Source organism: Chamaea fasciata, unplaced genomic scaffold (genome assembly GCF_029207755.1).
Source record: "Chamaea fasciata isolate MVZ Bird 193981 ecotype frontalis unplaced genomic scaffold, bChaFas1.0.hap1 SCAF_13, whole genome shotgun sequence".
Taxonomy (NCBI): domain Eukaryota; kingdom Metazoa; phylum Chordata; class Aves; order Passeriformes; family Sylviidae; genus Chamaea; species Chamaea fasciata.
In genome coordinates this window covers 871,501-892,258 of record NW_027094098.1, presented here as the reverse complement: position 1 = coordinate 892,258, position 20,758 = coordinate 871,501, and the positions used below count along the sequence as shown (strand labels likewise).

At 46.8% G+C, this 20,758-nt stretch overlaps 1 protein-coding gene across 2 annotated transcripts in view; it reads left to right on the top strand.

Annotated features, from left to right (window-relative positions):
* The first annotated feature begins 1,510 nt into the window (after positions 1–1,510).
* The window catches only part of CACNA2D2 (calcium voltage-gated channel auxiliary subunit alpha2delta 2), a 213,135-nt gene continuing 193,887 nt past the window's right edge, over positions 1,511–20,758 (top strand). For both annotated transcript variants that reach the window (XM_066195050.1, XM_066195049.1), the window contains exon 1: positions 1,511–1,767. In XM_066195050.1, coding sequence (XP_066051147.1) covers positions 1,643–1,767 — 125 coding nt within the window. In that variant the 5' untranslated portion in view covers positions 1,511–1,642. The remainder of the gene's footprint in view (positions 1,768–20,758) is intronic.

The following is a 20,758-nucleotide window of genomic DNA, read 5'->3' as shown; positions in this document are numbered from 1 at the left end:
CATTTCTATGTTGAACATATCAGGTCAGGGGCTGATGTTTTTACAAGTCCTATTTTCTGGTTCAGGAGTGGGTTTCACTGCTGAGTTCCAACACGAGTTGGGAAAATGATAGTGTTTTGCTACCTCTTTGAAAAAAGAATTGTTTCTGTGAAGCAGCATGAGCTGGAGTCAGTGCATCAAGCCGTGAATGTTCCATCACTGCTCCTCTCTGCAACTCATGGTGTGCCTGGCTGTGACCACATGAGTTTAGATGGCAGTCTCAGTGCTCCTGGGGTACCCGGGAGTCTGAGTCTGGATCTGTGTTCCTCCAAAATGTTTCCTTTACAAAGCAGAAACAAAGGGTGGAGGCAATCCCGTGTATCTGCATTAGAAAACTCCTCCTAAAAAGGAGGGCATGGTGTGTTTCAGAGAAGCAACATCTCCCTATCAAAATCCTTCCCCCTTCCCAAGCTGGAAGGCAATTTTAAACCTTTGTGCTGCAATCCAAAGTGCCAGGAGCTCCTGTCCTGCCACTGCTGCGCTGTTACTGTGGGCAGGACCAAGAAGCCTTTGCATCTTTAAAGCGCTGATGCCTAATTTGTGGGGCTCTTCCTCGAGAGATCTGGCCAGATCTGGCAACCTTGCCAACATGACACCTTTTTTGGAGTTAAAGAGGACAAGGTGATGCTACTTACACATTGCCTGGCCCCTGATTGTCCAGATTTAGGCTGTCTGGGGAGGAGAGCATGTGAACGATGTTGCTGCCTCTGCCTTTGCCAGCTGTCCCTGCCTTACCACTGGTCAGTTCCCGTGAAGCTGAACAGCTTGGGTTTGAGTTTAGGGAAGACGAAATTGTGCTGCAGCTATCCAGAAGACAGCGTTTTAAAATCCAGGCCTTCAAAAGTCTGGCTCAGAAACCCTGCCAATTTGGGGGCTGCCGTTATTAATTCTGTTATTTTGAATGTGTAGTCTGCCCTTCTGTCACGCTCAGGAACTCTCCCCAAAAATAGTGTGCTTAAAAAAAAAAAAAAATCATAGCTGCTATTATTATTATATCAAACATAACTGGAGATTCCCATACGCTGCCGTGCCTCCGGGAGGTGGCCCCGGAGGGGAACGCGGTACCTGGGCAGGAATGGCAGTGACAGACGCGCGCGGAGGATGGGAAGGAGCCGCGGGGTCCCTCGCCGCTCGGGGCGGGGGGTCCCGCCGGCGGGGCAGTGCCCGGGGCGGGGGCAAACGGGGCGGGGATGGGTGCCCGGAGCCCGGGCGGGGCGCGGGACGGCGCGGCCGGGGCGCCCCAGCCCGGTGCGGAGCCGGGGGCGGCGGGACCGGCGGGGGGGCGCGGGGCCGGGCGCATGCGCTGCGGCGGCGGGGCGGCGGGGGCCGGGGCGGCGCGGGGGGCCGGAGGGAGGGAGGGAGCGGGCGGGGAGGAGGCTGGGCCGGGCCGGGCCGCCTATTTGAGGGAAAGTAGCGCTCGGCGGGCGCTCAGTGCCGGCCGCCGCGGAGAGGCAGCGGGCGAGCGGCCGCCGGTCCGTGCCCGCAGCCGGCGCGACGCTGCCCCCCTGCCGAGGACTGCCGCGCTCGTCGCACGAGTGGCGGCGGGGAGAGCCGCCCCGCGGGGCCGCCCCTGCCCCTTCCCCGCCGCGCCGTTAATGGAAACATGGCGATGGCGGCTCCGACCGGCAGCGCGGCGCCCGTCGCCCCGGCCCTCTGCGGCCACCTGGCCCTGCTGCTGCTCCTCGCCTCCCCCGCTGCCCACGGCTACAGCTTCCCCCAGCAGCACACGTAAGTGCCGCCGCCCCGGCCGGTACCCCCCCGCCCCGCGGCTCGGCCCGGCGCGGTGGCGCATCGCGGGGCCGCCCCGGGGCCTGCGGGGGAGCGGCGGCGGCGGGGCCGCGGCGGGCGCTGCCGGTGCCGGCGGCCGGCGCCGCGCTGGATGCGGGCGGGCGCGGGGGTCTCCGCCCGCTCCCCGCCGGAGCGGCGGGGCGAGGAACGGACCCAAAGTTGCTGGAAAGCACAAACTTCCCCGGCGGGTGCCGGTCCGCAGGGCGGCTGTCGGAGCGTTAATGTGGCGACAGGGGGGAACGACCAGAACCGACTTATTTTCCCACCCCCCATCCTCGTTCCAAGCACACAATATGGTACCCACAACCGGCCGTGCCCACCGGAGTTGGAGCATAAACTGATAATAGCTGGATAGTTCCACAGGCTATCCGAGCTGGCGGGTCATCCTCTCCCTCCCTCTTTGGCGACTAAAATTGACCGTAATCTACTGAAAGAGAATCGGAAAGCAGCTCGTTTGGGTGAGGGGGTGGGGGACTGGATAGTCGTTGCAGGAAGGATATAAATAGATTTTTTTTGAAGAAGAAATTGCTTTAGAAGTTAATGTTTGGGAATATTTGTTAACAGGGTTGGCTCTCTTGCCTACCGTGGTAACCCTTAAACCCGTCCCTCTCCACACATCCATGGGAAACCTTGCTAAGATGTATTTTAAGAGGCTGTCATCTCCGTTACGAATTGCTGAGGTTTGTTGACACAAAACTGAAAAAAATCCAGACGATTCAATGTAAAGGCTGACACCGTGTCCTTACAGTCTGCATTTCTGAAGGTGGGGGAAAGATTTCAATGACATAGAGTTAATAATAGCAGTGTTGCCCTTAACTTCGTGCTGCCCCAGTGGATGTGCACTGCTGTATGTCACAGTTGTCTTGTCATTTGTGATTTGCTTAAGAATAGAAATACATTTCATATATATATATGTCATAGGAAGTATTTTTCAAAGCCTTTAGATTAGTGTCTTTGATCTCAAAGTACATTTTTGCAAGCATGTAGTCAGGCCTTCTGAAAAGAAGGCTTATCGGCAGAAGAAACAATGTTGTTTACTTGGGAGAGCTGTAGTCCTGTTTCTGTGTTAATATCTGCCTTCACCAAAAGCATGGTTGTTTATTCCGAAATCCTTCCCGTTCAGACAGATTCCTTCTGGATTCTTTTGGGACACGTACTCATATTTTCAAATATCTTTGACTTTTGGGAGCCGATGGGTTCCCTTATCTTGCTGTCATGTAAATACAGGAATTCGTCAGAATAAGATCCTGAGAAATGTCTACCTACAGGGGCAGGAGAGGAAAGGGAACATGCCAGTCCTCGTCCAAGTACCACAGCCTTACGGCCTGATCCAGCCTTGCTCTCTCATGAGCGATCTCTGCTCCCATAAGAATGCCTAAGGAAGCAAAGGGGATTCTGTACGTGATGAAGCACAGCTGAAGTTCGTGGGATGTTTTTGATATTTCAGCAGCTTTTCATGGATTGCAAGTTGTTGCATTCTCTTATTAAGTTCAGAACACAGTGTCAATTTTGTAGAATAAATTTCTTTTGGGTACCAGTTTGTGAGTCAAAGCTGCGTTTTCTTTCTAGCTGCAGAAAGTTTTATAACAAGGTTCCTCTACTGAGAGAGACATAAAAAGGCTTATAAGTTGTAAATAATGTGCTTGCATTCCCTCACCCTATTATATATGTTATTCTAATAAACCATGCCAGCTTTTTACCCAAGCAGTTTGATTCCAATTAATTTGGAGGGGTTTGCTAGCATAGATTTTGTTAGTTGTGTGCTCTCTTATCTGAGGTTTTATCGGAGTGGGCCTGATGCTGCACTGAGCGAGGCAAGATAAGCAAAAAGTGAAGCTACTGGCAAAGATCCATAATTTCCTGCAAATATAGAGGAATGGTCCCGAAAAGGCCACTAATTCTGTGTGTGTGCCTCTGGTGGCAATCGATGCCGTCTGGCTGCATCTGGAGGAGAGACACAGAAGGGACACAAGACCTCAACCTGACCTTATACCTTCCTTGTTTGGTTCCCCTCATGACCTGCTCTGTGAACCCAGAGAAGAGAGGAGTCACGGATGGGTATTTGATGATGATGCACAATTGCTGGGCAGTAGGTTAATGCCGTACGTAACCTGTGGGCTGAAATGCCTGGTGAGCTCTGCCCTAGGGCTGCTGTGATTGTTTGTTTCTTGGGAAGGAAGTACTTATTGGGAGTAAAGACTGCAATAGTAACTGGCACCAAGGTTTGAACAATCCCCTGTAATTGACTGTTGCCCCTGAGGAGTTACCTGCTTCCACCCTTCTTGTTTTTAAAGCGGCTGGATATAACTTAAAATTTTGGGGCAGATTTACCGGGAGCCGAGTTGAGCTGATGAGATGTGCTGCTGAATTCTTCCCATTACCAGCTAATTTTCTCCTACTTTGGACAATGCACCCTTGTGAATGATTCAGAGCATTGATTGGAAACGTGTTTGTCTTTAGAGCTTTTCTCTGTAAATCACTGAAGTCATCTTTTACTACAGGACTCTCAAAAACGAGGCTGCTTTTTTAAGCAGCCCCAGAACTGTTTCATTCTGGCAAGCAGCAGACTGAACGATTAGGATATTTTGCCTGAGGGGGGAAGGAAGAAAATAAAGAACATTTTTGGTTTTTATTTTTGTTTACAATTGTATTAATTATTGTCAGTGTGTTGATTCTTGGTTCTGTCCCTGATAAATCGCCGGTGTTCTACATTATCTCTCCCCTCCCGGGTAGCATGGTTTTAATCATCTTATGCTGAGCTAAGGAAAGCTCGGCTCAGCCAGTTGTCCAAAGGGGAATTTCTCATTGAGATTTAAAAAGCAAAATCCCAGATTGGAACAAACCCATTGGGGCGGGCGTGTTAGGTGATGGCCACTGACTGACAAGGCTCCTTTTAGGAATCATCGTGTACAAGAATGTGCATCTATGAGAGCAACGGGATTAATGGCTGTGGAAAGGAAGGCTGTTGGTTGCAGTTAATTTTTCTTTTAAATAGTACAAGAGGGATTCCTGTGGCAGCAGGGTAAAAACCTCTGCTTGAATTTCTGAGCGGTTTGGTATGAGATAATTGAAAGCCTGGTCACTCAGGGGTGTCCTGTACCTGGATCGCCATTCCCTCACGTTACTGGAGATCGTGCACGTGAGTGTGGGGGAATGTGGCTGCCAGTGCTGCCACTGGGGAGCAGAACAAAGCCCCTCCTCACTTTCCAGCAAGGATTTTTGTCACTTGGACTTGAAAGAAAATTGCCATCTGCTAGAGGGTGGCGAGCCATTTGCTTCTTGTGAGGAAGCAGGTGTGTGCGGAATTGCTGCTGTGTCTCCTTGGCTTCGTTGCTGCTCTGCAGGGCATCTCTGACCAGGCAGCAGAGGAGAAAGGGATGTCTGCAGGGGAAAGTGCCAGTGTGGGGTCCCGGGTCCAGTCCTGCTTTTCCAACAGGTTTAGCACTTGTCAGATGTAGGCAGTTGTTTTGGGCAGCAAGCTGGAGGTGTTACCCTTGTTCCTGTCAGGTAGTGAGCAGTAAAGACTCCTGCTCAGAGCACTAAGGCTTAATATCTTCCCATCGCCACTGGAAGGTGGGCCTGAGGCCGCCTCTTCCAAATAAGTTGCTTCTTTGTAGCAGATTTTGGTTTGTACTTGTCATTTAATCCCAAATGAGGTTAATGATGCTGGTAGCGATAGCACATCTGGGCTAGCAGGGCTTGAAATAAATAACTCTATTAGGACTGGATGCTTTAGGGTTTGCAGAATGCCATGCAGAGGCAACTCCTTCCCTTGTTCTACTGACCACCTGCCGTGCGGCGAGAAAAATCTTTTCCAATTATGGTTTTGATGCTTGGCATTGGAACTGGTCTGGAAAGGAGCAGAGAAGATGGGAGGTGGCCCTGCTTGTCTTCTGCTGTGCTCCACCAAGCAGAGAGACAGCTCCCTGCGAGGGCAATCTACCACGAGTGACTGAAAGATAATGGCCCTCCGTACCTGTGAGGGCTGAGCAGCCTCTGTGACAATTTGTACTCAGTGGAGGCACAAGTACCCAGTGTCCCTGCAACAGCCCTGTGCAGGCTGTGCTGGGTGGCAGAAACCACTTTGAGGTGTGCAGAGGCACCCTGAACTTTCTAGAGGTAAAAGAAGAGCCTCACAAAGAGGAACAAATGTTTTTTCAAAACCATTTGCAATATTTCTTGCTATTTAGAAACAATTTTCTCCATTCCTGTTACCATTCCTGAGTGTTTCCTGCTCAGTTCTCACGTAGGGAAAGAGCAGGGCATTGCCGCTTTCTTCCCTGTGACAGCTCAACACTGTAAACTGCTTGCAATCATCCCCTTCAAGACTGTGGTTTCAGGAGTTTGAGTTTTTCAGCTGTATACATTGAGAGATTGTTAATTGAAATTTTCTTGAGAAAGCGTGTGGGTTCCCACTGAAATCGATAAGGCTCCTGCACGTAGACCTGAGGGTAGAAATGGGCTCCTGCTTGGTGTTTGACAGGAGGAGATCAGCAGCTTTGTCGTAAAGAAGCTTTGTGTGTGTTGTTGTTTGTGTGTGCAACAGCCTCTGAAAAGCTGAAGGTGGTTCCGGAGGGTGTGAATGGAAACCTGAACGTCTTCCCCTGAACGAGCTTCCTGGTGTTTGTCTCCAAAAGCTTCCAAAAGAGAAGGGCTCTCGAGGACTTGTGTGCTGGGGCATCTGCACGCTGCAATACGGAACACGTGCACACGCTGTACGAGTCAGACAATGCTTTTTTCAGCCAATCAGATACTCAAGTGAGATGAAATTAAAGCAAAAGGCATTACCAAGCAACATACTTGAGTGAAATATTCAGTAAGAAAGGACGGTATCCAAACGCTTCAATATTTACTTTTCTAGGAGCCTCTTGAAAGCAAAATGTGTTTCGTTAGCAAAATTATTTTTCCTCTCTGGGGTGTTGCTAGTAGTTTGTTGTTTTAGAGCAGTTCCTGTAATCTAGCTTCATCCTCGAGTTTATTATTGCTGGGTTGCATGGGGAATGGGGTTGTACAAATTGTTGTTACTGGAGAGCCAGTTTCTGTCAACAAGGCGTGGTTTTCTTTAGGTTGAATTATTTGATCTTTCGCAGAATGCATGTAGATTTTCTTCATTCCCTTGACAGTTTTCCTTCAACTCTTCCCATCCTGTCTCAGCCATTATCTTTTGGTCATAAATACAATGAGAAATTAAAGGTGTTTATGCAGACCAAAGGATTCATTCTTCCTCTGTAAAGCAAAGTGTTTCTCGCATTGACTGATGCGTGAGTGATGGGGATATTTAACCAGATGAGCTTGTGACGGGTGAAAGGGCTGCAGGGCGAGAGACACAAGGATCTGAACGCAGTCAGGCCAGAAGAAGGGTGCACGGTCTGTGGTTTCTGTATCTATTCATTAACTCCTCGTAAGGTCGTTATCCTCGCTTGTGATGAGGCTGCCGTGCCACCTCCTCGGAAGCTGCTTCTCGGTCTGGTGCAGGAGCTGTTGTACAGCACAGCTTCTCCCAAGGCTATGTGAGACTGCCTTTCAGGAGAACCACGATCAATTCTCCCGCACGTCTAGTTGGGACTGAGAGCTCCGGAGGAGATAATTGCTGACAGCAATCAGATTGGGTGCTAAATGCCATATAAACCATCTAGGTCAATAATGATGGTAAAGCCTTGGGCACACTTGTCAAAACAGCAGTTGAGTTGGCCTGTCTCTTTGTGCAGCGACACCACTGATTGTGCGTAAAGTTAAATGCAATAAATACAGGATGCAACATGATTTTTATCTCTGGTGTATGTCAAAATCCCTGAAGTTGTTGCAATGAAAAGGAGTTTTCTATAATAAGAATGTCTCTTGCCTCCCTCGACCTTGTTCCTTCTTTCATTGTCCTTGAAGAGTGGGGATGGGGCTGTGCTTTCCATGGACTAGGCTGGAGCTATGTCAGCACCAGTGGGTTTCTTTTATGAGTTCCCTGAAGCCCTGGGTAGACTTTGGGTGTCCTTGGCTTCTGCTGGTGTGAAAACTGTTCTACCCGTTCCCACAGTGACACTTTGGGGAATTCCTGAATCAATATGGGTTGTGCCTACAGTGAGTATCACTGTGATGGAAAACCCGGAGTGATGCATTACAAAAGGCACGTTCATTTACCTGACAAAGGTTGTCTATCCTGAATTATTTATGAGGTTTCACAGCACACTAGTAAATTTTGTAAAAGCAATGGAGTCCTGGTAATGTGAGCCTCTTCACTGCAGATTCCATGGTGGAGTTGTTCTGAGGAGGTACAGGAGGTGGGGGATGGAGGAGGAGGAGGAAGAAATAGGCAGCTAGTGGAGGGATAGAGAGAGACTGCTGTTTTCATGTGCAAATGATGAGGTGTGCAGAGCAATGAAGTGCGAATTAGTTAGATCATGCTGTGCACTGGAGCAAAAATCCGTGTAGTGTTAGAAAGCAGCCTATGCTTCAGCGAAGGATGGGGGGTGGAAAGGATGGGGAGTACAGACAAAAGGACAGGGCAGGGTGAAAATCTCATGACCAAAATACTGGCTGCTTCCCATCTGTGGAAATGCTGTTTGCACCAGTAGTTTGGTTAAAGTACATACTCATTTTGGTGACGTTTTCTTATCCGAGCTCCACTAAAAGAAGGCTCAAGCCGGAGCTGGCCAGGCTTTTCTGTGTGGCATTCAGCAACTGAGAGGCTTGGAAGTGTGCAGAGCACGTGGCTGTTGACCAGAGAGGTTTGCTCATGATAACCTGGAACATGTGTGTCCACAGGAGCATTAAGTCAGTGCAGTCTAACACGGAGAGCGAGGGCAGTAAGAGTCGGAGTCCTCCTGGCAGCAGTGCGTGGGCTTGCTTCAATCCCTGCTGCAACACCATTTCAGTGCTCAAAGTTAGTGCTGCAGCAGGCACAGCACAGGTTCACCGTGTGGCTGCCACTCCGCACCTGATTTGTTGGCGAAAAGCGCCTGCCCCGTACCTTTGGGCTTCCGAGCCTCTTGGCCTTGCAAGCACAAAGTTAACCCTTAAACGGTCGAATTGGCGGAAAGAATTGGGAAAGCATTGTATCCATCTCCACTGAAGTGAAAAATGAGGGATATGATTCTCCTTATGAATACCAGTGCCTCTCAAATCATAACAGAGCTGGGTCCTGAAACTTCAGTCACAAGCTGCCAGTTTGCTGTCAGGCTCTGTTTCTTCTCCACTGGGCACTTAATATTCTGCAGTCCAGAAGAATCCCATATCTAAAGTCTGAGTTCACATTCATTTTCTGAACAGGAAAGCAAAACTAGAGGCATATATCTAAATAATTTTCAGAGCTAACCTTGTATAAGCTACTTACCCTTCAGAAATATATAAAGCTCTCAGTGATGTAATTTGTTGAACCAGAGATATTCTTGTATTTGAATTCTCACATCTATTAATTTTCATATAACATCTCTCTGTTGTGGCTAATAAACACTTTCTGTACAGTATGAAACAGGGAGGGTCATGAATGCAGTGCTTTGTTTGCATTTCTAATGTATAGTGGGTTTTACAGGCAGATTTTTTGGCAGCTGTAACATGAACACCAAAATAGAGACAGACTTAAGCCAAGCAAAGCACCTAATGTTCAACTTTATCAGGTGTTGCATATTGAGTCAGATTCTGGGCTGTGAGTGGTTGAACGTCTTTTTATTGCCTCATAACGAACTCAGTAGACCCAGAAGGAGCCGAAGTGCAGTTTCCTCATGTGTGAGGTAGTCTTGAAAATTAGAGGTCTCTGCTAAGTGTTCACTGTAGTGTTGCATTCTTGGGATCAGTGTGTGTGGGAAGTATTGTGTGGGCTCTTGTGCTTCCAGTACCTCTGCAAGGAGAGGGATGCCCCCTGCCCAGGTAAAAGTTAACTTTCTGCATCACTGTGTCATGCACACCAGGGGAAGAAAAGAGTGGAAGAAAAAGCATTTAATTATTCAAGGCCTGCAAGCTGAAAAGGGTATCGGGACAGTGAGCTAGGCATGCGTCAAAGCTTCGTGGGCACTCCTCTGCTTTCCCCTCCTCCCCTGCCTGCTCTGGGAAGGAGGGTAGAGTACATGAGTACGAAAAATAATCAGTATTTTTGTCTTCATGCAGCTCTTATTTTTCATTTATTCTGTTTTTGTTGGCTGGAAAGTCTTAATAATTGTCGATCAGTGACCAAACAGATGACATTATTTTGCATCCTACAGAATAACAGCACTTCCAAGAGCACAGACCAAAAGGGACCCTCTCTGTGCATAGGGATGCTCTCATACCCCCCCCCCCCTTGGCTGCGTGCTGTGGGATTTCTGATTGAGCCATTCCTGATGTCAGGCTTGTTACAATGCAGAAAAGATTGCTGTTGTCTAGTCTTGTGTGCTGTACTCTGCTATGTAGGTCTAAAAGCTGAATTGTCAAGAAAAGTTTCAAGATGCTGGTACAAATTCATCCCCGATGTAATGATGCTTGTGGGATTATGCCCGGGATAACTTTCAGGCTTTTGTCTTTTGAATATGGTGGTGCTTGTGGTTGCTTCTGGTGGGATTTTTACGGTGAGATAGAGAAAAGAAATGCAGCTAACACATCTACTGTCTGCTGGTGCTTTGGTCTCAGTTTCTAAGTAACCCCATTTAGCACCTGCCCGCCTGTTTGACCCAGCAGCAAAAATGTTGTGTTGGCATTTCTGACATCAATACTGCCTTTTCACCCATCATCTTAAGGCTAAACTGAACCCTTCTGTGTCACTTGCTCCTGCGTTTATTTGTTCTGATCTAGTCTTTACTGTAGAGAAAAATCCAATCAGCTCTGTCTCACCTCAGCTGTCTGCTAGGTGCTTGAGGCTCTTTTTCATGTGAAGTGGCTCCTTCCACAGGTGACTTTACACCCTCACTGTCCCCCTGCTTCCCTGTGCTCCCTGCCCAGACGTGAGGACAGAGCAGCTGGGTATGAAAGGGCTCTGACAGCCACATTTTGGCATGAGGTCTGGCTTCAGCACTGTCACTGCTGAGCTTGCTCTTACCTTTTCCCCTCTTGCAGCCTGGTCATGCCAGCCTCACTGGGGCCGTGTTTCCTTGAGCAGGCAGTGTTAACCAAGCCAGAGGTGAGGATGCATCCCAAGGCTGGTGCTCTGCATGGGGCACTGCCTGTGGCAACACTGCTGTGTGGAAATCTTCTTTTTCTGCCCTTCTCCTCTTGACGCCACTCCAAGTGAATCCTTGTGCTGAAAGCACTGCTGGTTTGTGCAGCTTATGAATGTGATTATGTGTGCTGAAAGCAGCCTTGCCTTTTTTATTTCATACATAAGGGCCTCTTAATAAATGTCACTTATTTGGGGACTCAGGCAGCTGAGTGCATGGCCAGTTACCTTTCCATTTGGGAGTGACTGCCAATCCTGTTCTCTGGAGTCACTGGCTGGTGGAAAAGCAGGTTGCCAGGAAAAAAAAAATACAGTGTTTTTATGGTTGCCAGCATAATACTTAACTTTCATTCTTAGTTAAATATACTTATTGCTGTGTTTGTACCATCCCTGTTGTTCTCAGATCTCACTGGATAACATGAGGGCTCTTGTACATGAAGTTGATCTCAGAGAACACCAAACAGCTGCAGAAAGGAAAGGTGTAGTAAATGTACCTGTCCTTCTTATGGAGAAATATCAGAAAGATTGCAGTGTGGTGAAATGGGACCTGCTTGGGCTGCAGGTGAGATGCTCCAGCTGCATTACCTGAGGCCTGTGTTGGGGCCACAAGTAATGTGCGGACCTGCACTTTCTCTATGTAACAATCTATGTTACATGAAGGATTCAGGTGCAGGCCTGGTGCTTTAGGGTGGAATTGGTGACCAGAGCCCTGTTTCGTCCTGCAACTGCCAACCTGCAGTACCGAATTGCAGTTTGTTGAACTGCTCTGAAGTCTGTGAGGTTCACTGCACGAAGTCCAGATCCCATGACCAAAGCGAGGACTATTCCAAGTATATTGTAATTTTTGTGTCTAATTTTCCACATGAAACTAACCTTGCTTCCTCATTTGGCTTGGTTACAGTATTTATTACAATGACATTCCTCTTTCTCATTTTTTTTTTCTACTGCTCTGATATTGAGGTTTAATATTTATCTTCTAATAGTTTCTGAGTAGCAGGGTGCTTGCATTACTGGCAGTGATGTATAGTTAATCCTGAGCACAGATAGCTGTGAGAGGTCCAGACGGACTTCAGCCCTCAGTGGCATGCTTGTGAGTGAGGAAATTAGCCTGGAAATTGCTGTTTGTTAAAATTGCTTCTGTGTTAATCTTGCTGTGATACCACAGCTTCTGGCAGTATGTGGGTTAGCATGATGGTTGTGGCTGAGAATGAGGGCAGGTTCTCACTTTAAAAGAGTCTCAGTAAAGACCTTGTCTTACACCTTTGCTCTGAGGAGCTTTACACTGAGGAATGTGGCCCATTTTTCAATTGCCAGGCCAATCTTCCAGGTGTTTTCTTATCCCCAGATGACCTTCTGGCCTCCTTTCTAACACTGTGTGTTAAAAGGTGACCAACCTGTCATTCTTGGCGAGCATCAGGAGCAGAGTGTGTGTGCCTCAGGCTTGTTCCCTGGGGAGACAGGTAATTCTTTCATGATGCCCTTGGGTCTGTCCCCCCTCCCATCCCCTCCCCATTGCATTGTGAACATCTCCTCCTGCTCTCCATCTTCCACTCCTTGTTGTGGCTTCCTAAAAGCACTTGCACTCCCCTTTTGCTCCTTGTGCTGCTGAAAATAAGGCTTCAGAGACTCCAGTAAGTCAGTGGTGGAGCAGGAAATGCAACCAGATCACAGAATTCCTCCTCCTCTGTTCCATTAAATGAGTCCATGCTCTTAGTTGTGGGATAAATGTTTGTTCTACTATGTGCTAACAAGACATCAGTTTCAGATGTAAGAACAGAAATCAGCGGCAAGAAGATTTGGACTCCAGGGAAAGTGTCTGTCCCTTTCTTTGGTGTTGGGAGGATGGGAACTGTCCTTGTGGATGAAAAGCTTCTCTGAAGGACACTGATCTCTGGCAAATGCCTGAACATCAAAGTTTGGGCAGTGCTGTTCTCTATGCAGTCAGAGGGCAAGAGGCCTTGCCGCTGAGTGCTCAGCACTGGACTTCTCCAAATTAAATGGGTGCCTTCTGCTGCATAAGCCCTATGTTGGCTCTTTGTGCCATGTAATTTATGGTTAGGCACCTTTCCCAAGAAATGCTCTCTTTAAAATTGTATTTTTGTGCTGATGAGGCACGCATTTAGAATTGGATCTTGTGCTTATTGCCTCCTTGTGGCAAGTGCTCACCAGTGGGACCAGTTGCTGGGCAAGCTGTAGGGCGGTAGCTCCTTATCATCCCTTGGACATTTAACCCCTTGGACAGTACCTGAGATACCATCTGAACGTTTCCTGCTCTCTATATGTGTCTTGGAGAGAAATTCTGGAGGCCATTAAGCTGGGTAATTTACATGCTTCTTGAGCCTGTGCCTAGGGAAATATATTTCACAGGTAATTTCAAATCTCTTGGCGTGTGGAAGAAGTCATTATTCTGAACAGAAAGGGGCTGGTGATGACACGGGCCCCATTGAGGGGACCACATTAGAGACTGCAATTTTTCTCTCTTACAGGAAAGTGTCCAATACATTCTATTCATGGGGTGTTGGGATGTCAGGAGATTTTGAGTTTAATGTTGATGCTCATGTAGAAAAGTAGAAAAGAGAATTATTGTGTAATCCTCAATTCCTGTTACATGTGAGCATATTGTGTGTGAGGGCTGGGAGCAAACCTGCTCTGGGGTACCCATAGGTGTGTGAGTTTCCCGCTTTGGTCTTCCAGTGCTGTCCTCCAAGACATCAAAGTTAGCATTAGGAGATTGAGTTGCAGTTTTGACTCTGCTCCCAGAAGTCTGTCTGGGTTTGAGACTACTGCTTTGCCTCTATAGCTCCATTCTCCCCTCTTGAAAAAGATGGAAGATAATTTTGTTGGCCATATTAGGAGGATTTGACAGTTTACTGTTGATCTTCCTTTCATGGGGTCCTCCAGGACAGGAGGTGAATTCTTTTCAGTGTGAAAAGCTGGCTGTGGCTGGAGATGGGGGAACTGAGCCTGACAGATCAGCATCCTTTCCACGTACAGCAAATCCTGTAGCACCTTCTAAATATTCCCAGTGTGGTTCAGGCACCTCCATTTGTACAGATTTGTATCTTTTTCAGAGGAACAGACTTGTATCACTTTTCAGAGTGATATGTAGATGATTTTTCCCTGTGGAGGGAGCAGTCTTTATCCCAGTTGGACGGGGAGAAGGAGAGAGGAGGTGACCTGTGAAAGCTGGCAGCTTCATCCCTGTTGCTGTTGTGCTCTGGGTGATGCAGCAGTACTGGGACAAAACAACTGGGCTTCATCTTCCACTCTGTCTGCTTCAGAGCTTGTCTGGATGCCACCTTACAGCAGGAAAGGTCTTAAAAACAGCTTTTAGATGTGTATCACAAAGTAGTGAGGTAATGGCATAAAATGCAGTAAACTGCTATTTATTTTTTTTTTAATGCTCTCCACCCCCACCCCTTTTTTCTTTCATTGCTGAAAGGGACCAATACAATGAAGAGCTTCTGCAAATGAAGGCAACTGCATTTGAAATAACAGGGTTCTGGGTGTTTGGCTGGTGAGAGATGCAATAAATGAGCATCGCTAAGTGCTTTATAATAACAATGATTACAATGCTCTCTTAGGAGCCAGGAACTCTCAGGTAGGGGGATGGTGTGGAGAGGGCTTGTTTAAGGTGGGGGGTTTAACTAGATAGACATCAAGTGACAGTGACGCCCAGAAACCCCTGCAGAATGTTACATATGGTGCTGTGAGAGGCTACTCCAGAAACCCCAGGAGACTTGGACTGACATGGTTTGAGGCTGAAGCAATCACAATGGATGCCCCTAAATAGCTTCTTGTAGCAGGAGGTCTTCGTGGCAGAGTTTAATGACATCTTTCCTTGGTAAGGAGGGAAGCTGTTGACAGAAATTCAGCAGAGTTCTGACTAGTCAGTAGTCTCCGCCAAACTCCTGGCTTGTCTTAAGTGATCGGATCGATCCCTTGTGCTGAGTTTGTTTCTGATCGGCTGAAATCTGCCATGGCCAGGGTGGATGCTGAAAGCAGTCCTCTGGTGCCAAGTGGCTGGTAAGAGTTTCCATTGTGCTGTTTGCAGTTTGGCCACCTTTGTTTTGATGCAACTCTCCATAGTAGCATGACTCTTCCTGGCAGTAGGAGCATCACAGGGTGGAGAGTCCTGAGTGAACAATGCCAGGGGCTCCAGTCAATCCTTCATTTCCTGTTTTCCTGCTGCAGCATTACATCTCCCTCACCCTTTGAGCAGCATGCTTAGGAAATGAGAGATGACTACAATGTATATATTCAAAACTCAGTTCCAGCCATCAAGATGTGGCACTTCTTTATCATGCTTTGCCCCATATCTTGACCAGACTCTACAAAAATGACCCAAACAAGGGGAACTGTTTGCTTTGTCTAGTATCACACTATTTCAGTAGCCAGGAGGTCGTGGTTGTGAACTATCCTGAAGTCTTACAAAAGCCTGCATCAGCTTGGATGGTCCTACCGTTGCTCAGCTGTGATAGAGGAGCACAGGGAAACTCACAGCATGTAATCATAAAGTTGTTTGCATCTATTTTAGTGGAAAGTGTTCTGGTGGCATGATACAGAAGCACTACCTGGACTATCACCGTTCAGCCATCCAGCCTGATGTACTCAAATGACAGCTTCACTGTTTCTAAAGGCTGTGTAAAAAGCTCTCTCATCTCCAACCCCAAGTACAGGTCCTCTAAGTTGTGGCTGTTTTGTCTTCAGGGGTGGTTCAGCCTTCCATCTGGTGATGGGGATTTACTGGAATGAACACGAAGATGCAACAAGCGATCTTACTTCTGTCGAGTTCCCAAGAGAGTCATGAATTATACACAGAATAAACAAATAACCTGATATGTCTGTCATTATATCATAAAGGACTTTAATAATTCATGCAGCTTGCAAAATCCTTACTAAGACCTACCCTCTGTAACCTTATCTTTGCCGTGGGGGATGGGATCTCTTCAGCCTCCACTCAGATTGCATCTGTAAAACAGGAGTCAGAGAGGAGGGAGGTTTTATCATAAAACTTCATCTGTATAATGGGTTGCAAAGTGACATGCAAGAGTTATCAGCCATTGGGGTCTCAAGGGGTGCTGAAAATGACAAGTGGCTGCATTGGGTGAAATTTATGCGGGTAGTGTGCTCCATAAAACTGACACCTATTCACTTATTTATTAATTCATTGTGTTTCAAGTCTAGATTTGTGACAGGCTTTGAGATAAGGAGCCCAGCTGTAATCCTGTGCGACGAGAGTGCGAAGATGGTGCGAAGAAGCCATGGGCTTCTCTTGCTCCTGATGCACATCAGCAAGTGTGCCATGGAAACAGAGTTCCCAGATGTAAACTGAGAGCAGAGTTTTCAAACAAGCTGGGACACTGAGGCATTATGTTAGCTTGGGCTCTGAAAAAACCAGTTAATTGTTTTGGGTAGGATACTGCTGCTATCACCAGTGTTGCTCCATTGCTTTTGGCTTATTTTGTTTGTCACGGTCTTGGAGTTAGGTACTGGGTTCAAGGCTGGAAGGGCCTTGTGGCAAAGGGCTATCCTCCGCCCTGTGGTCTGCAAAAACCACTTGCTATGCTTCCTTTGCCGTTTGTTCTTTTCATTGCTGTATCAGTGAGAGGTTGTGCACGTGTTTGGTCAGAAGAAATCGGTGCCTGTGTGGGGCCTTTCACAGCACTGCCGGGCAAATGTACCAGCTCACGCATTCAGTGGCTTCTTCCTCTGTCTGTGGGCAAATCATCCACCAACAGACTGAGATTTTCCTCAAATCTACTCCTAGGCTTTAAATTATTCACTGCATTATCCTCTGGCCTCCAGCTCCTTTGCATATCAAATACTCCAAATCAGCTTCCTGTAAAGTTTGAAATTCAAGATACTTCGACTGGACACGCAGCTCTCAAAGAATAGTTATTGCGGCTCTTTGTCATACTGGGAGGGCATTTCAAGTGGGGTCCTGCAGGGATCTGCCCTGGACCTGCTTTTATTCAATAGTTTCATTAATAACTTAAGCGATGGAATGGGAAATATGCTTATAAAATTTGCAGGTGACACTGAGCTTGGAGGGGTTGGATGTACTTTGAAAGGCATTACCAGAATTCAAAATGATCTAGAAAAATTGAACGGCGAGCTGGATGTCAGCAAAATGAAATTCAGTGAAAACAAATGCAAAGTACTGCACTTATGAGGGAGAAATGAAATGTATAAATACAGAATAAAGAACATCCTTCTGGGTAGCAGCATGGCACAAAAGATCTCGAGAGTTATTGTGGATCACTTTGAGTCAACAAAGTGCTGCCATAGCAGAAGGGCACATTTATTCTGCAGTGTTCAGTAGGTTCTTGGACAAGACTGGGGAGGTGATGTCTTCTTTCTCATACAGCACTAGGTTTGGCTTCTGTTGGAGTACCTGACCTCACTTTTTGGGATGAGCCTTTGGAGATGCAGGCAAACTGTAGGGAATCCAGAGCAGGGCAACAAAAAGAATGAAATATTTAGAAATCAGTGCAAAATAGAGAAAGCTGTGAAAAGCTGAGTTTGCCTTTCTACTTATTTTACTACTCAAAAGGATGCAACAGAATAGTGATCTTCCAGTTCTTAGGAGCTTGTTTTAAGATTTTTTTCAGTGTCAGGTGTAGGTGGGATATGTAGAAAGAGGGAATTGAGATTTAGGGTGAGTAAGAAGGGAACTTTTTTACCACGTGCTGAACATTTGAACTGGGAAGAGGTACTGTGGGGCTCTTGGGTTCACCTTCAGCAGAGAATTTAAAGAACAGATTAGACAACACTTCATGTAGAGGGTTCAGGTATTCAGATGTCTTAGTGCAAGTAATGGTGGAAGAGGAGTTCCCGAAACCCCTGCCATTCTGCATATCCGTGACTGACTGAGAAAACTCCACAGTTACCCTTTTTATTATATTTAATACTCGTTGGGGTGTCAAACTGGGATTAAGATGGGTCTGGTAGGGAGTTTGGTACTTGGGGCTTTTTTTAGGTGCAGTTTTTTTGCAAGACATACCCTGCTGCAAAAAATTTAAAATATAAGCAGAATATAGGACACAGAAACAGACCCATAAAGTTAGTGTTTTAATTGAGAAGAACAAAATAATGTCGTGAAAGAGGTGAGTGCAGACAGACTATCCCTTTCCTGTCTCTTAAAAGATTTTCCTTAGGATATAGTTCTAATATTCATTTGTCCTGTCCTTCCCCCTTATAGTAATGTCAAAGATGCTTTCTTATTGCAGGAAAGACCAGATGGTAGAGGTGAATAATGTCTTGATAAATATTAAGAAAAGACTAGTCCAGCAGGCATTTTTTCCCACCCTTCCTTTATATAAACACCTGGGCACATACTTTAAATTAAAACACAGTCATAAAATGACAATGTGGGAGGCTTGATAATGTCTGGAAGCACGGTCAGTAAGTTATTTGGAAGGAAACAGGTGTTCTCTCTAAGTTGTGTCTTCAGGGGAAAATAAAAAGGCAACTTGTTTTTCCTTGATGGGTAAATATTGGCTCATGTGAGGTTTTTACAGCCTAGGTATGTAAGAAAGCTCAGAGGGAGCGTATCCTGCACACACACACGTGCACGTGTGCACTGACACACGCTATTATAGTTAAAGGATTAAGCATCTTGAAGGAATAAGCCAATTATAAGAAGTTCCTGCACAGCAAAAATTAGACAACACAGTAATTAATAACCTTATTAAATAGCAATATTTGGGCACTGAACCAAAGCGTATGAATCAGGGTGAAGCATTCTTGGCTGAACACACTGCGTGAAGTGTAGACACTTGTTCAGAACACACTCGGTGTAGAACCCAATAAGCTTTGGGGCTTAAGTAGATCCACTTAACAAGTAGTTTCTCCTCTTGTGCTTTTATGTTTCTGTGATTCTCTCTTAATTTTAGGGCCAGGAAGGCAGTGAAAGAAAAGGACCAAATCTCCTGTTTTATTTATTTTTTCCTAACATCCTCTTCTGTTCATGGCCAAACAAGCACTCTCCTAAGGCTTCGTTTAAGGAAAAAAATGTCCTCAAGCAGAAAACTAATTTTCTTTCCTCTTGCTTCTCTTTTCCCAGTGCTTTTGTGAGAGGTGCCTTGCAATGAGGCTTATATTCATTAGTGGTTTGTGTAACTGCCTTGCCCACCCTTAGGTTAGCCGTGGGGAGGTGTCACTGCAGCCCATGAGGGACCTGTCCCATGCACCCAGAGCCACCAAAGGACAGAGTGACCTTGGGCTGAGCTGCTGTGGCATGTCCCCGGTGCTGGCCGCAGGCTGGCAGTGCGTGGTGCCTTCTCTGTGAGTGTCTCCAGTTTCTCTGCAGAAGACCAGGACTCAGGCTGCCATCTGATGTGTGCACAAGTGTAGGAGGATGCGGGCCAAGCACAGCCTGTCTTCTGTCTTTCCAGGCAACTATAATTTTCTTCTGAAGCTACACAGCTGGAGCAGTAGTGTAGCCTCAGACACCAGCATGGATTTGCATGGAAGTCTGCGACTGCTTGGGTGACCCGAAGCATGGAATATGCCCTAATCCTAAAAAAGGGCTGCAGTGACCAGTGGCAGGGCACAGGTGCCCAGTGAGCAGGAGTGGGACACTTGGGATGTTTAGCTTCTTGGCCCCAACTGCAGTAGCAGTGATTTGCCTCCTGATGTTCTGCTTGACACAGTAAATAGTTTTGAATATCTGCTTTTTCTTAAGCCTACTTCATATCATCTTTTAAAAAAAAAATCAAATATGCAAATTATGTAATCAATTAACATTTTTGTAGTTTTCTTTGGAGAGGCAGTGTTAAATGGTGGTGTGTTTTCAAAAGTCAGTTACCTCCCTTGTATGTTGCATTGGAGGCCGTAACACATACAGGTGGAAAAACCAACCATTTTTTTCAATACTAACGATTATTTTATGGATATCCTGAATGTGTGTATGACAGTTGTAGAGTTGTTGGGTTGGGAGAGTCCTATGGAGATTCCTCAGCAAGTGGAGAGCCAGCTGAGACAAGTGAGATGTGCTGGGCATGTCACTGCCAGGGGCAGTGGAGCTGCCAGGCTCCTTCCATGCAGTTCCTGCAGGCACAGAGCTATTAAGTGCCATCACAAATTCTTGAGCTCCAAGGTTTTCTCCTGGCCCATGTTTTCTTATTCCAGCAGACACCAAAGTGGTGCTTGGTTTTAGGAGGGGACTGTGCACATGGCTCGTAAAGGAGCCTGGTGCCTTTCTGTGAGCACCACCACAGCCATGGCAGTGGCTTCCCAGCCAGTGCATCAGCTGTGTTCTTTATGCTTTATTTGTAAATGACATTTCACAAGAGCAGCAGGGCACTCCTGGCATCGTGTTTGGAGGAGTTATCGCTCCTCAAGCCCTGTGATGCACCTGAGGCGTGCAGTAATGGCCCAGGAATGTAATGACTGTCATGTCTTATTGCTTACAGCTTCCATAGAAGACTCGCTGCACACAGAAATCTCCATGTTCATCATGGGCTAGCAGTTTCCTTACCCTCTGCAGCCTTGCTACAGTCATCTTACATAAAATTTTAAGTGCATTAGTTTAATGGGTTTTTTGGGGGTTTTTTTAATGGTGTATTTCAACCCAGTATATGGCAACTGAGATAAAACCTCCACATTTTGGGATGTGGCCCACTCTGCAGATTTCTGTCTTGGACATTACCAGGGTAGAGGGACATAGTAATGAGTCAGACAAGAGTTCTGCCAGTGCTTTGATGTGGGCGAGGGATGTGCTGGGTATAAAAAAGAATTTTTACTACCACTGGCAAAAGCTCTTGGATAGCCATACTACACCAAAAAAAAGAGAAACTGCTTCTGCTTACT